The sequence below is a fragment of the Monodelphis domestica genome, chromosome 2, assembly GCF_027887165.1.
Source record: "Monodelphis domestica isolate mMonDom1 chromosome 2, mMonDom1.pri, whole genome shotgun sequence".
NCBI classification, from domain to species: Eukaryota; Metazoa; Chordata; class Mammalia; order Didelphimorphia; family Didelphidae; genus Monodelphis; species Monodelphis domestica.
In genome coordinates this window covers 292,013,914-292,030,355 of record NC_077228.1, presented here as the reverse complement: position 1 = coordinate 292,030,355, position 16,442 = coordinate 292,013,914, and the positions used below count along the sequence as shown (strand labels likewise).

General features: G+C 36.0%; 1 protein-coding gene across 7 annotated transcripts in view; it reads left to right on the top strand.

The window, feature by feature from the left end:
* Positions 1 to 16,442, top strand: part of ADGRF5 (adhesion G protein-coupled receptor F5) — a 159,242-nt gene that overhangs the window by 62,132 nt on the left and 80,668 nt on the right. For all 7 annotated transcript variants that reach the window (XM_007484034.3, XM_056818364.1, XM_007484032.3 and 4 more), the window contains one exon: positions 6,055 to 6,181. In XM_007484034.3, the coding sequence (XP_007484096.1) occupies positions 6,077 to 6,181 (105 nt within the window). In that variant the 5' untranslated portion in view covers positions 6,055 to 6,076. The remainder of the gene's footprint in view (positions 1 to 6,054; positions 6,182 to 16,442) is intronic.

The following is a 16,442-nucleotide window of genomic DNA, read 5'->3' as shown; positions in this document are numbered from 1 at the left end:
CTGGAACCAACTTACTACTACCCCAGATATTAACACACTAAGTTTTCTAATCTAAACTTAACTAATAAAAGGGGCATTTAAATTGGAGAGAGATTTTGTAAGGGAAAGACAACCAGGGCCCAAAGGGAATCTCACAACAAGAGTCCTCCTTTGCTCCAGAGAGAGATGTCAGCACCTCCAGTAGAAATCCACTTTCTCTGTATATTATAATCAGCAGGAAGCAGGCAGGAATCTCAAGACAGTCACAGAGAAGGAACTAAATGGCTTTTCCTAGGTCCACCCATGGAATACCAAACAGCTACCCACTGAGTTTCTTGAGAGCAAGCAGGACACACCTTCTTTCTCCTATGAAGTCCAGCACCAACTGCTAACTGATTTTTCAGTAATTGTCTCTCTCTGTCTAGTCCCAGGTCCTGGGAGTTCCAAGTGGAATGTTGGCCTTGCAACTTCTTCTTGCATTTTTGCAAACCCCTTAATACAGGTGTTATGTTTCATGAAGATCACTGACAAATTGGAGAGTGACTAGAGGATAAAGGGGCTTCACCATTATTCTGTATAAATATTTGATTCAAGGAATTGAGGATGTTAGGCCTGGAGAAGGAAAAACTTAAAGGGGCTTTTCTGTCATATGGAGGAGGTGATTAAACTTGTTTTGCTTGGCCTCAAAGGAGAAAAGATGGAAGGTACAAAGAAGCAAATTTAATCTTGATGTGAAAATCAAATTCCTAACAAATAGAACTATCCCAAAGTAGAACTGAATTCTTCAGGAGGTCCTAGGTTTCACTTTAGAGTTCCATGAGTAGTATTATGTAGAGTCAGTTCCAGAAAGTCAATTGTTAAACTTTCAATGTGAGTATTTATATCTTGGAAAAAAGAAAATATATTTCTTTTTGGACTGCCTAAAGTTAAGAAAGTGATTGCAAGATTACTAATAACACAAATTAACATTAAAGTGTTTGCAAGATTACTAATAACACAAATTAACATTAAAGTGTTTTGGAGAGCTGGCTGTTAAACAATCACCAGCACACCCTTATCTACAAGCAAAAGCTGATTGATTAATTCTCTAGTAAATATTGGAAGGATTTCCTATTAATGTATTAGTTGGATTAGATGGCATATAAGGTCTAATCCAGTTCTAAACTTCTATGATTCTAGCAAAATACCCTAGTCTATTAAATATATCTGATACATACTAGCTTTGTGACTCTGGGCAAGTCATTAAGCCTCTTTGCCTCATTTTCCTCAACTATAAAATGAACTGGAGAAGGAAATGGCAAATCACTCCAGTATCTTTTCCAAGAAAATTCCAAATGTGTCTTGAAGAATTGGACACAATTGAGAAAAATGAATAAAGAAAATAGGAATAATAATGTTTACATTAATTATCATACTTGATTATTGAGAGAATATTAAAGCAGATAATAAATGTAAAAGGGATCCATATACATAAAGTTCTTTATAAATGTTAGTTTTCATTTTTTGAATAAGAAGTATTTTTAGTTTTAATTCTTGGATCTAAAAATAAAAATCTAAAATAATAGTTTGCTTTCCTGCTTATGTAAGTATAAAACACTGAGCATAATGAAATCGGTGTTTGGTGAATGAGGATTTTAAGTGACATGAGAGTCAACATTTTAAAGTCATTTATTGAGGCAGGTTGGTAGAGGAGATATTTTTAGTCTGGAGCTCCTTGAAACATAACATATTGACTATTTCCCATTCTATCAGTGTGTAGGATCAACTGTATTCTGATTGTAGAGTTGGGGAAGGATTTTGTTTTCTGGGAAGGCCACACTATGCTGCTAAATCTGTCAGAAAATTTTCCTTTAGATTTGAACTTCAATAAAATTCAAGAAAGTCTGTGATTTACAAAAGGGACATTCTGGTTATAAAAGCACTTCAGGGTACTCAGGTCTTCTGACTCTAAAGAAGATTTTTAGATATGTAGTAAGTATTGCTTTATTGGTCCAACTAGATTCTAAGACTCCTGAGGGCATGAACTCTGCTTTTCACTTCCTTTTTATCCGTCAGAAGAGTTTATCACAAATGCAGCTAGTTGCCTAGGTCTCAAGAATGCAAATGTAAGAAGGGATTTCTTTAAAGGAGAAAGTTCACTTGTGTGGGGTCTAAAGGTGCTCCTAAGAAATGCAGTTACTAGGCAATCAAGTGATGCAATGGATAAAGGACTGGACCTGAAATTAGAAAGAATCAAGTTCTAATTCTGCTCAAATACTTATTAACTATATGACTCTGGACTAGTCACTGGAAATTCTTTTTGCATGATTCTTATCATCTACAAAAAAGGATAATAATGATAGCACATACCTTTCAGTGTTGTGAGTAAAGAATGAGATACTGTTTTAAAGTGCTTGTAACCTTAAAGTGCCATAGAAATAATAGCCATTATTATTATATAAGTTTGGTTTGGCAGCTCATATGTCTAAGGCTGTGATGGCAAACCATTTAGAGGGGTGCATGATATCCTCAGATGTGCATGGAGAGGGGGAGGGGAGCAGCCCATTCCCATATTCCTCTGGTTTTCTAATAATGAACTCTGGTGAACTCTGTGCTAGAATGATGGTGCATGCCCACAGAGAGGACTCTGAGTGCCCCCCCTCTGGCATGTGTGCCATAGGTTTGCCACCATAGGTCTAAGGCATAGATCTGTTCAAAGTTATAGAAGAAATAATTGCTCTGACTCAGAGTTCTGAGACAGATGTTGCTCATTTTGAAAGGACATTTTATAAAATACTGAAGTAAAACATATATAGAACTGTTCTGAAATTATGGGACAAATGTAAATTATCTGCTTATATATGGAAAATGATAATTTAGTTGCCAATCATAAGCTTAAAGTGGAGCCATTCACAGAAAAAACCTGGAGACTGAACCCCCAAATATAAGAATTTAAAGGACAGATTTGAGAAATGTATTGTCTAGGTCTGAAGACTAAGTTCATCTTAGTAAGGAAACAACTTGGAATTAGAGAATTAGAAAAGCCATCAAGGTGACTGACTAGTTTGACTGAACATCAAACCTAGTGAGGTGTTAGGTAAGTATAACATGAATCAACTCCAATAGCAGGGGAGGAATTTGTTCAATACAGAAGCTATGTTTGTCATAAAACATTTATAGACAGTTCCCGAGAAAGAGGACACAAAAGTTTATGGTTTCAGAATTTTGAGTTATCCTAAGCACATGGGTTTTCTTCATTCATGTACCACCTTGGAAGATTTATATGTGTGTGCCCACACTCTTCAACAGATACTTATTTGCATTAGTAAGAGAGGGAGATCCAGGGTTATTACTAATGTTGTAGTTATTAAATCTGTGCGGATTGTGATATAGTTATTGTTCTTGAATTTGTTTTAATCCCTACATTTCTATCATATTGCTATTAATCTGTTGCCTTATTTTTAAGGAAATGGCTATGTTTAAAATGTAAATGTATCATCACTGTAAATAACTGGTTTGTATAAATGGGAGCACATTGGTGGGGACTTGAGAGCTACCAAAATGGTGAATAGGGAGAGTGGTATTTCTCCATAAAAAGAGTTATTCAGAGGATCCTAATAACCACTTGGTAGCTATCCTTCTCTGAGAACTTATTCTTGCCACTGAAAGGGTAGGGAAAAGTTAGAAAGTCAACCCAGGGAATGAGTAGGTATGACTAGTGAGTAGTGCAAAAGCTGAATGTATGAAAGGCATGAGTCTCTACAGGCTGGCCATCACACAAAGTAGGAACTAAACAAATGTCTTTACTGATACATTAATATTTTAAAAGAAAAAGTTTAAATTGCAGTCTGATTGGTTCTCTACATACCGTATCTCCTCTTTGCAACCACACCAAATACTTTCTTCTCAAGTTTCTCACCCCACTTCCTGATTCCTTCCCCCACAGAAAACCATTCCTTATATTTTACATAGAAAGTAGAAACCACTAACCTTTCCTCTCTTCTCCAACTTAAAATTCCCTTTGAGATTATCCCCATTCTCCCTCTGTTAGTCTCTCATGAAAATGGTGGCCCTTTTCCTCAGTGGGACCAATCCTCCTATGTTTATCCCCATCCTTTCCTCTCTCATCTTCCTCTGGCAGTTTGCCTCCATAATTATCCCCTTTCTTTAATTTTCAATCTCCCCCCAATCTACTGTTTCATTTTTTGCTACCTATAAATCGATCTATATTTCCACCATCTATTATTCCTTCAAGTTACCCTCATCTATCTTTTCTCTCTTGCATAACCAAACCAGAGAATTCTGGATCTGCAATCAAGTGACCTGTGTTCAAATCCCAACCACATCACTCTAGTTGTGTGACCTTGGGCATTTCACTCAAATGCCTTGTTCCTCAGACTCTTTATATGTAAAATGAGAGGGGTTAGCTTGATGTCTATTAAAGTTGCTTCTACCTCTCTATATCTACAAACCTAAGAACTCATAGAAAAAAGCTTTTTGTACTCCTCATCATCACTTTCTCTCCTCCCCATAATATCTCAGTCTTTTGATCTGTTCACTCACCTGAAACAGTTCTTTCTAAATTTAACTATGATCTCTGGAATAATTAGTTGGTTTAGTAGATAGAGAGCCAGGCCCCCAAATGGGACGTCCTGGGTTCAAATCTTACCTCAGATAATTCCTAACTGTGTGACCCTAGGCAAGTCACTTAATCCCAATTGCTAAGTGTTTACCACTCTTCTGCCTTAGAACTGTTATCATTTCTAATATAGGCATTAAGTTGTTTGTTTTTTTTTAATGTATTTGATATCTTTGTAGAAAATGTGAGTCTTTTCCTGGTCTATTTTCTCAGCACCAAGCACAATGTCTGGTACAGAGTAAAAGTTTAATAAAAGTTGATTGATTGGTTGATTGATTGATTGATTTGCTTGTTGAAGGATGTCAAAGAGGGATAGAAATCCATACTGTGAATTATGAGGTAATGAAAAGTTGGAGTGAAATCAGTTTGCTCCTGTGTTCAAGTCTCTCCTTGGTGATAAATCAGAAGTTTAGAATGGTTCAGCCCTCTTTCAGATCTTTAGGCTTTGTCTCATTTCAACACCTGACAGGCAGGTGGCACAGTGGATAGAACACTGTGTCTAGGGTCAGTAATATCTGAGTTCAAATCTAGCCCAAGACACTTAATAGTTGTGTGACCCAAAACAAGTCACTTAACCCTGTTTGCCTCAGTTTCCTCACCTGTAAAATGAGCTGGGGAAGGAAATAGCAAAGTATTCTAATATCTTTTCCAAGAAAACTCCAATTGGGTCACAAAGAGTGGATCACGACTCAAGTGACTGAACAACAAAACATTCCAATTTGCCAGGATAGAGTAAACAAAGTTGAAGGACTGAAAAAAAAAATTAAGTTACCACCTTAACCCTCTCATTCATTCCTAGGTAGAACCATCCCTCAGGAAAATCGAATTAAGCTCTAAAAAAGAGGCAAACAGTATGTTACCACTTTTTAGATGCAACACAGACTAACCTGGCCACAAAAATGTTCCCTCAATCAAGCACAGCAAAGTTTCCACAAAAAAAAAAAAAGCTGTGTTCATTTTCCAAAACTATCCTAATTTTATTGTCTATTGGTATGGAATAATGGAAAGAGTTCTGAATTGGGGTCAGAATCTGTTTCAGTCCCATACTGGCTTATTGCTACATATGTGACATTGGGTAATTCACTTCCTATCTAGGGGTCTCATTTTCTTTATGTGTCAAATGAAAGGGTGGACTTTTCTCTCAGGATCCTTCCACATCTAAATCTATCTATGACTGTGTCTGTCTTCCTATATTCTGCCTTCCTTTCTTCCTCCATTCTCAAAATATTCTACCTCTTTCTATCTTACTGGATGAATTTACCCAACCAAGAGCTTAGAATCTTAGAATGGCATGATTTTTTTTGAAGTTTTTCTTTTTCTATATCTTTTGAAGAAGTCCTTCACCATCATTACTTTTCGAATAGAATTTGTTCATCCCACACAAACATACACATACAATCAACAAATAACAAATTTTTCAATCTACTGTTCTACATATCATGTTATTCCCATTCCAGGCCATACAAGAAGCTTGAAGACATGAATTCCCCAAGGAGACCAGTTTTCTGTTTCCTGTTCCTGATTGTGATTTACTCTTCTCAAGCTGCACTGAATTTGAGTCTTGAATCCATTGTCCATTCTTTGGTGAGTAAAGCTAAGCCCAGTCTTACTCCTCCCTTGTTTTTGTATCTTTTTCTGGGAACTTCTTGTATAATAAATCTTCTCCTTTGCTAATTTACAGCATACCAAGGTGGCATTGAGAGGGGTGGGAGTCTGTTGCTCTTAGGAGGAAAGGGTAAGATAAGGGGAAAGTGATATAAGCATACTAAATGGGATATTGTTAGGAGTGTTTTCATATCAACAGTAACCAAAAATAGAACAAATTCCATTCACTGAATAAAGTGGTCACTATAAACTTAACTCACCCAGAACAAAAATAAAAACAGAACTAAGTGTTTCCTCAAAGGACAAATCATGATGGATGCCTATTCTGTGTCAGGGTGTGAACCCAGGAAACCCAAGAGGTACTTCAGGATCTTTAAGGGATTGTTAGTTCCTCACCTAGGGACTCTCTACTTGAGGAGTCCATCCCTGGGGTCTTGACATCTCTAAAGAAGGTGCTAAGTCCTATTGTTAGCAATACAATCTGAAGCAATCCTCAATGACTCATGATGAAAAATGCCATCCACCTCCAGAGAAAGAACTGATGAAATCTGGACATAGACTGAGATATACAATATTTCACTTTATTTCTTCACTTTTTTTATTTGAAGTCTTTTTAAAAAAATGACTAATATAGAAAAAAGTTTTATAATATTACACATTTAAAATCATATCAATTTGTTTGTTGTTTCAGGGAGGGGGAAGGTCAGGGATGAAGGAAGGGTGAGAATTGGTCTCATAAAGAACCACAAAAAAAGGAGGCTAAATTTTTTTTTAATGTAATTGAGGGAAGAAATAAAATGTTTTTTTAAAGGAGTTTTCATAACCTCTTAGAATTATAAATTTAGTCACATCCTACACCAAGATAAACTCAGAATGGGTGAATGACTTGAATATAAAAAAGGAAACTATAAGCAAATTAGTTGAACACAGAATAGCATACTTGTCAGATCTTTGGGAAAGGAAAGATTTTAAAACCAAGCAAGAACTAGGAAAAAAAGCACAAAATGTAAAATCAATAATTTTGTTATATCAAATTAAAAAGTTTTTGTACAAACAAAACCAATGCAACCAAAATTAGAAGGGAAGCAACAAATTGGGAAATAATCTTCATAACAAAAACCTCTGACAAAGGTCTAATTACTCAAATTTATAAAGAGCTAAACCAATTGTACAAAAAGTCAAGCCATTCTCCAATTGATAAATAGGTATAGGACATGAATAGGCAATTTTCAGTTAAAGAAATCAAAACTATTAATAAGAACATGAAAAAGTGTTCTAAATCTCTTATAATCAGAGAGATAATTAAAACAACTCTGAGGTATTACCTCACACCTAGCAGATTGGCTAAAATGACAGCTATGGAAAGTACTGAATGCTGGAGGGGATGTGGCAAAGTTGGGACATTAATGCATTGCTGGTAGAGTTGTGAATTGATCCAACCATTCTGGAGGGCAATTTGGAACTATGCCCAAAAGGAGCTAAAAGACTATCTGCCCTTTGATCCAGCCATAGCACTGCTGGGTTTGTACCCCAAAGAAATAATAAGGAAAAAGATTTGTACAAGAATATTCATAGCTGTGCTCTTTGTGGTGACAAAAAATTGGAAAATGAGGGGATGCCCTTCAATGGCTGAACAAATTGTGGTATATATATTGGTGATGGACTACTATTGTGCTCAAAGGAATAATAAACTGAAGGAATTCCATGGGAACTGGAATGACCTTCAGGAATTGATGCAGAGCAAAAATAACAGAACCAGGAGAACATTGTACACAGAGATCGATAGACTGTGGTACAATCGTATGTAATGGACTTCTCCATTAGTGGCAATGCAGTGATCCTGTACAACTTGGAGGGATCTATGATAAAAACACTATCCACATTCATAGGAAAAACTGTGGGAGTAGAAATAATGAAGAAAAACAACTGCTTGAATACATGGGTCAAGGGGATATGATTGAGGATGGAGACTCTAAATGAACATCCTAATGCAAACACCAACATGAAAATAGGTTTTGATCAAGGACAGATTTAATACCCAGTGAAATTGCATGTCAGCTATGGGAGGGGCAGGGGAGGGGAGTGAGGGAAATAATATGATTTTTGTAACCAAGGTATAATGTTATAAATTGACTAAATAAATTAATTTAAATTAAAAAAAGAAGTATAAACTTAGCCATCAGTTGTTCAGAGTTCTGACAAATACTGATTTGTTTGTTCCAACATATGACCAGTCTGCAAAATCTTTATTCTCAAACCTTATCTATAAGCTTTCAATAGAATATAAGGTCCTTGAGACTAAGGACTACTTTCTATTTTTGTCTTTTTATCCTCAGCACCAATCATAATGCCTTTCAATTCAACTAGTATGGACAAATGCTGGGATATGGTTGTCATTCAGTGTGCCAGACTCTTCAAGTTCCTATTTAGGGTTTTTTTTTTGGCAAAGATACTGGAATGATTTGTCATTACCTTCTCTAGCTCTTTTTATAGATGAAGTGACTGAGGCATATAGAGTTTAAATGACTTGCTCAAGGTCACAGAGCTAATAAGGGTTTGAGGCCAGATTTGAACTCAGAAAGATGAGTCCTCCTGACTCTAGGTCTGGAACTCTATTCTTTGTACCACCTAGCTGCCTTTGGGATCTTTCTTAGGTGTATTTTAGTATTTGATAAATTTGATTCAACCAAATATTTAAATCTACCTGGTTGAGTTGAATGGAATGGAATCAAATTGAATTGAATTGAAACTTGTCTCTATATCATAGTTCAGAATTTGAAGTGGCCTTTTAGTTTAAATCATGCTGGAGGTGGGTGGGAATGTCCCTTCTATGATGTAGGCAATTTGTGGTCATTTAGCCTTTGTTGAAAGCTTCTAACCTGAGGAACCCACTATCAATCAATAAACATTAAGACTCTACTATATGCCAAACATTGTTCTCAACATTACTTCTGAGAGTCCATTCCTCTTTAAGATAGCTCTGGCAATCACTTCCTTCATTCATGATGCTTTGCTTTATCTCAACAATAAGTAGTGATCCTCACCCTCCCTAAATCTCTCATGCTCCTCTACTAGAACCTTCCCATGTCCTCATCTCATACTTACTTTCATGATAGCTATTTGTACATTTGTCACATCTTTCAAAGAGTCTAAGCTTCTTAAGGGCAGGGATTATGCTCATTTTTCATCTTTGCCCTTAAAGTGGCAAGCATAGTACCTTACATAAGCTAGTGTCAGGATAAAAAATCTGTTGAATAGAAGTAAAAGTGCTTCTTATATCTCTATCCTTAACCTACTTCTCCAACCCTTAGTTCAGTAGCTGCCCCTGAGCCACCAGGAGTGATAGTGCTAAGACATCTATGCCTAATAAGTTCTAGAACCAGTTTTAGAACCCAAATTGGTTATGTCCCCTCAGAGCAATTTCTAATCCTTTCCTCATTCATTAGAAAATTAAATACAAATCACTGAATATATAAAACAGGCAGCATGTTCATCCAAACACTCCTGAGAAAAGGACATAAGGTTTGTACTTAAATATAGAGAAAATTTAGAGGTTCTAGAAACAAAATTGGTTGTTAATTAGGTTAGGGAATTTTGGATCTTGAAATGTTACCTTGTAAAATTTAAAATTAAATCTTAATAGTAAAAATATATTATTTTAGAAGGTTTATTAAATGATCATTAGAAATCAAGGAATAAAGAGGATACAAAATAAAGACCATGTGCCCATGGCTGATTAGCCATTTTCAAAATCCCCACTCACTGCCATCACCATGCTGGCTGCACACCAAAGAGGAGGAGCAGGACTGCCTACTGAATATTTATTCCCTGTCTACATGAAGTACATAATGACAGGAAGTCAGTGGGCTCTCAGGAAATGTAGTTCTTTTATAGGGTAACAGATTTTTCCATTATATATCCCCCCTGATGATTAATTTGGGGGACTAGTCTCCCCAATTTGATCACTTAACATAATCAACTTTTAAATTATAGTGATTTGGGATTAAAAGGGAAAAGAACAAAACCAATGATTTCTAGGCGCATTGACAAAAAGCCAGTTAGGGGGCAGTCCCCTTTGACATACAAGTATAGATACAAAAACAAATGCATTCAAACCCACACAGTTCAAATTACCACATCTCAAAGTTCACTCTGGATCTTCTGGTGCAGTGTGTGGTCTGTGGAGGCATCTTCATGGTGCCTTCTCCAAACAGTTCACTTTCTGGATTCAGAGAGGTAGCATGTTTCTTAACCTAAAATTATTCTCAAAAAAAAATGTAAACTTTGCATTTTAGAATAATAATACATCCCCCCTGAATAGGGTGATTGAAAAACACAGAGATTACTTAGGGGGGATGCATGGATGAGTTATGAGATATATGAATCCATCAGCAAGGGAAAATAAAAAACATTTAAAAAATCCAAATAAAAGAGAAAATATAACTTCTTGATAAAAATAGACTATGAAAGTCTTATGTGTGAAAATTCTAATAAGGGAAAATAAATCTATAACAGGTCCTTGAATCAGGGTCCAATTAAAGTCATATATATAATTATGCACTTACCCAATCATTAGCCAGGACTACAGAAAGTTGCCACATCATGAAAGACAGAATAGGGACTAGATTTTTGTGTGATAGGGAATTGTCATTCCCTGGTCTGGTTTTACTTTCACTCTAAGGTATAGGGGAGCCAGGATGATAGCCATACTTCATTACTTGTTGTATTTCACAAAGACTGTGGAAACAAGGTGTCCTATGTCTTAACATATGTCAAGAGTCTCAACCTCGAGTATCACACTAGGTTCAAGTCCTTTTGTATTGGCTTAGATGTTCATCAATCCTACCTGGATTGGTTTGGTTCTTTGACCTTGTGCTTGATTGGCACTGTGCAGTTTAGCTTTTTGCTTCTTTAGCACTGTGCAATGTCTCTTTTTGTATTCCCTTCTCCTGGAATCAGACAAAATCATTAAGCAAAGTCTGATATATATTTTTTAAAACAATCAAATGCATCATTTCTGTAGTCTAAAGCTTTTGGGAATGCATTGACATTAGGGCAAATGTATTTTAAACTTGTATTACTGCAAAATCAAAAAAGTTAAAGAAAATCTCAATACTGTTGACATGTGCTTCAAATGCAAAAAGGAGAGAAAAAATGATACAGAAATAGCATATTGTACATACAAGCAAAATAATAATAAGTTTTTTTAATTTTTATTTGGTCATTTCCAAACATTAGTCATTGGAAACAAAGATCATTTTCTTTTCTCCCCTCCCCCCCTCCCACCACCTCTCCTACAGCCGACATGCAATTCCACTGGGTATCATATGTGTTCTTGATTCAAACCCATTTCCATGTTGTTGGTATTTGCATTAGAGTGTTCATTTAGAATCTCTCCTCAGTCATATCCCCTCCACCCCTGTAGTCAAGCAGTTGCTTTTCATCAGTATTTTTACTCCCACGGTTTATCTTCTGCTTGTGGATAGTGTTTTTTAGATCCCTGAAGATTGTTCAGGGGCACTGCATTGCCACTAATGGAGAAGACCATCACCTTCGATTGTACCACAATGTATCAGTCTCTGTGTACAATGTTTTCCTGGTTCTGCTCCTTTCGCTCTGCATCACTTCCTGGAGGTTGTTCCAGTCTCCATGGAATTCCTCCACTTTATTATTACTTTTAGCACAATAGTATTCCATCACCAACGTATACCACAATTTGTTCAGCCATTCCCCAATTGAATAATAAGTTTTTTAAAGTAAAAAATATATAGCTTATTATCATTGACACACTGTGTCAGCTAAGGAAGGGTAGAATAAAAAGTTTTCTCACCAAAAAATGAAATCCATGTCCTCCTTCAAACCTAACCATGATCCACTGTGAGTGCAAGCAAATGATTTTCACAAAGTAACAGTTTTTCATAAAGAACAGTAATACAATAGGTAATACACATTCTAAAAGTATCAATATCCCCAAATTATAATAACCCATTTAATGTCAATAGCAAACAAACCCACTATCATGTTTTACATGAATCTGCTGTATGACATTAAAAAAACAACAACCTTAGAAGCTAATGGATACTAGTTACAAGTTTTTTCAGGTCTAGCAATGTTTCGATCTTGACTGAGATATTTTAAAAATCTATTACTGCCAGCATTACAAAAATGTGACAGAGGAATCTAGAAAAAAAATCTCTGTACTGTTAATGTTGGGCCTAAAAAATATGTCACCAAGAATCTAGAGATCATTCTGGTGAAAGGCTAAAGTGAGCTAAAGAGTTATAAATGAGAGATGCTCTTTTTTGGGAGTAATCCAGGGTTCCATGCCCTGGGATCAACATCCCAGCTCCTTTGATATGAGACTATAATGTCTCATCCATTCACATTTTTACAAATGAGAGAGGTGGGAATTATAATTGTACTTCACTTCAGCTACTAAAATGGACCTTACCTCTTGTTACAAATAACTCAGAGGCAGGCAAAATTATCAGTCAGAGTTGTTGAAAAAAATTTAAAAATCATGTCTAAAGCCCCTTAAAATCAATTTGAGATATTTAGCTCATTAAATTTTCAAAGGTTGTTATGTAATTGTAACCAGTTTTGATGAAGTCCATCCATCCTCTATGTGACAAATTACAAAGCCAAAATAGAAGAAAAAGCTGTTTTTTTATATGGGCTTATACAATAATGTTTGTTCAGTATAGTTATAGGGGAAAGGTAACAGAATATAACAGTAGTTAAAACATAGTAGATTAAACTGATTCAGTGTAACAGAATAGTATTGAATACATTAATATATGAACTTAAAACAACAAAATTAAATTGTAAACAAAACAATCATCAAAATACAATAAGATACAGAGACTTTCATAAAAAAAATGGAGTCAGAAAAAGCTTAAAATTTCACCTCCAGACTCTTTAAAGTTCCTTTTTCTATCTCTATAGATTCCTATTGTCAGTGCTCTTGGATCTACCATAGCAAGGGAGGACATGAATTTTAGGAATCTCAAACTTGGCAGGCCCAAATGGCAAAGAGTTGCAGGGAGATAAATTTCTCCCCTGAATCTCAGTCAAGATAAGTAAAAAGGTCAGTGCACTCATGAATTGTAGAAACTGAAGTAGGCAAGGTGCTGCTCTTTCATAGAGTATGCCATACTTGTAACCAACTTCCTGTTTGAAAGAGTAAAAACTTCTCCCGGTTCCCCCTGAGGTAAAATTATAGTTTCCCCAGAGGGAGTAAGGAGGCTAATCATTGCCTAAGGAAAAATACACCCTGGGTTTTTTACCATCTGCCTGGGAGAGTGGGTCCAAGGACTCCTAGCTTCTTGATGGCAGCAATCAGCAACCCAGCAGGATCAACCTGGGGGGCCAGAGCAGGAGGATGAGTGACTGGGATCAAGAAGGTCAGGAGTGGATGGCTGGGACAACCCACGAGGCTAGATCGCCAGCAGTAGTAGGCTTATGAGAAAGAAGCAGGCCATTGGGATTTAGGAGCTGGAACAAGAAAAATCAGGAGCAGTAGTAGGAGTGGGGCCAGAGATCAGGAGGAGGATTGCCAGAGGCAGCAGCAAGGAACTGAGGAACATGGGCTCAAGCAGAGTCCTCAAACTGAGGGTGACCAGGCAAAAAGAAAACAAATAAACAAACATACAAACTGGCAGGAACAGGGCAGTAGCTCAAGTAGAGAGATTGGAGTCCTCTCAGAGTTCAGAGGTTATGGAGTGGGAGTGAAAAGCCTTGGCAGGAGAAACGTGGCTTAAAAATTTTTCTAAGCTATCTTAAAAAAAATTGAGAGTTTTTCTTATCCCTTCATGGTTGCCAACAGTAAAATTTTAAATTAAATCTTAATAGTAAAAATATTATACTTTAAGGGGTTTATTAAATGATCATTAGATATCAAGGAATAAAGAAGATACGAAATAAAGACCATGTGCCCATGGCTGATTAGCCATTTTCAAAATCCTTACTCACCGTCATCACCACGCTGGCTGCATGCCAAAGAGGAGGAGCAGGACTGTCCACTGAATATTTATTCTCTATCTACAGAAAGTACATAATGACAGGAAGTCAGTGGGTCCCCTGGGAAATGTAGTTATTTTTTTAGGGTAACATATTTTCCATTATACAGCTACATCCTTAGCTACAGCTTGAACTATTAAAATGAGCCCAGTTTAGTGATTAGAGAGTTAGACTTGGAGGCAAGAAGTCTTAATAAGAATCTAAGTCCTAAAAGAAATTAATTACCTGCCTACTGTCACACACTGCAAGTGGAAGAATTTGAAGCTGCTTTCTCTGACTCCAAACCTTCTTTCTACTGTATCATATTACCACTGTTCTTTCATCTGACTTCTGCTATCTCTGTGATTCTTGGGCAAATCCATTTAACCACTCAATGCCCCACAAAACTCTCTAAAACTAGGAATTGCAAAGGACTAGTAAGTATACCAGGGCAGTTAGGTGGTACAATTGATAGAACATGGGGTCTGGAGTTAGAAAGATTTGAGTTGAAATCCAGCCTCAGATACTTATTAACTACAACCCTAGTCAAGTCACTTAACACTGTTGGCCTCAGTTTCTGCATCTGTAAAATGAGATGAAAAAGGAAATGACAAAACTTCTCTAGTATTTTTGCCAAAAAAAACCTCAAATCAAGTCAGAAAGTGTTAGACATGACTGAACAATAATAGTAACTATCAGGGATACTGAACCTGGAGTCTTTGCATAGATTTTAGGGGTTCTTTGTAGTTATATGGGGGGGAATGAATCTTGATTTTCACTAATCTTTTACTAAATTTTAGTATTTCCTTCAATTATGAATTTTTAAAATTACTCTAAGGAGGGCTCCTTATGTTTCTCCAGTCTGCCAAGAAAGTCTATGATGAAAAAAATTTTAAGATCTCCTGAGCTATACTTTTTACACCAGGATTCTATATTCTAATTAAGAGATCTAATTGTTTGTTTGTTTGTTTTTTTAAGTTATCTCTCTTCTATTGCAACTTTCCCCTTAACTTCAACATAACATTTTTTTTTGAAGTCTTGGTAGAAATAATCTATGCTAAACTTATGCTAAACTCATTTGCAGTAACAAATCAAAGATATGTTAACTCTTCATAGTAATAAAAGAATACTATATAGTCTTTCTTGAAGCAAAACCTAGAAAGAACATAGCCTTCTAGAAAGAATATTTCAAGTTTTAGAAGATTTTACCTGACATTTCTCAGAAGGGGGAGTCTTGGTATAGGATTATGTTGGTGAACCTATGGCATGTATGTCAGAGGAGACTTCTCTCCTCCTCTACACTGCTCCTCTGTCTAACAGCCCAATGCAAGCATTTCCTTCCTTTCCTATCTGGGGTGAAGGGGCAGCTTGCATTCGCATTGAGGGTTGTAGTTTGGGCACTCAGTCTCTAAAGGTTTGCCATCACTGGTATAGGATATAAAGAGTTGGTCTTGAAGTAAAATTTTTTAAAAAGACCTGAAATCAAATTCCACCTCTGATTCATCTTATCTATGTGAATAAATGATTTATCGACCTGAACAAGGAAACTTTTAATGACTTCAAGCAACCCTGTTAAGATTCTAGATATTCAGTAGATTAGAAGTGCCTTGAAATCACAAATCATAACATAGTCTTTCCTTTGTATCCCTATCAGTGTCTTTTACATTTAACAAAGTATTGTTGAAATGAATTACATTCAATTTTCTCTTCTATTTCTTATACAAAAAATATTGGAAACTCTGATATGATTAGTGGTCATCACATAGTGAGCATGTAATGAATGTTTGTGGACTGACATAGCTAATATATAAAGGAACAGAACATACTCACAAAAATATCCTCAATATATTTACATTGTGGATAGAGTGCAAAATCAGACATAGTATAACTTCTATAGATATGTGAGACAGTAGGGACAATTTAATAATAGCTGGCATTTATGTAGTGATTTAGTGTTGAAAAGTAGTTAATCTCATTTGACCAATGCAACCACCTATTTAGGCATTATTATTAATAATAACAATTAATGAGATAAGTGCTATTATTATCTCAATCTTCATATGAGGAAATTGAGCCAAGAAATGGTTAAGTGACTTGCCCAAGGTCACATAGTAGTAAGTTCCTGAGGCAGGATTTGAACTCAGGTATTTCTGACTTAAAAGTCTAGCATTTTATTCACTCTTTACTACCTTTCTATATACCAAACACAGGATGGAGATGATGTATCCCTCTTAAAATTGTC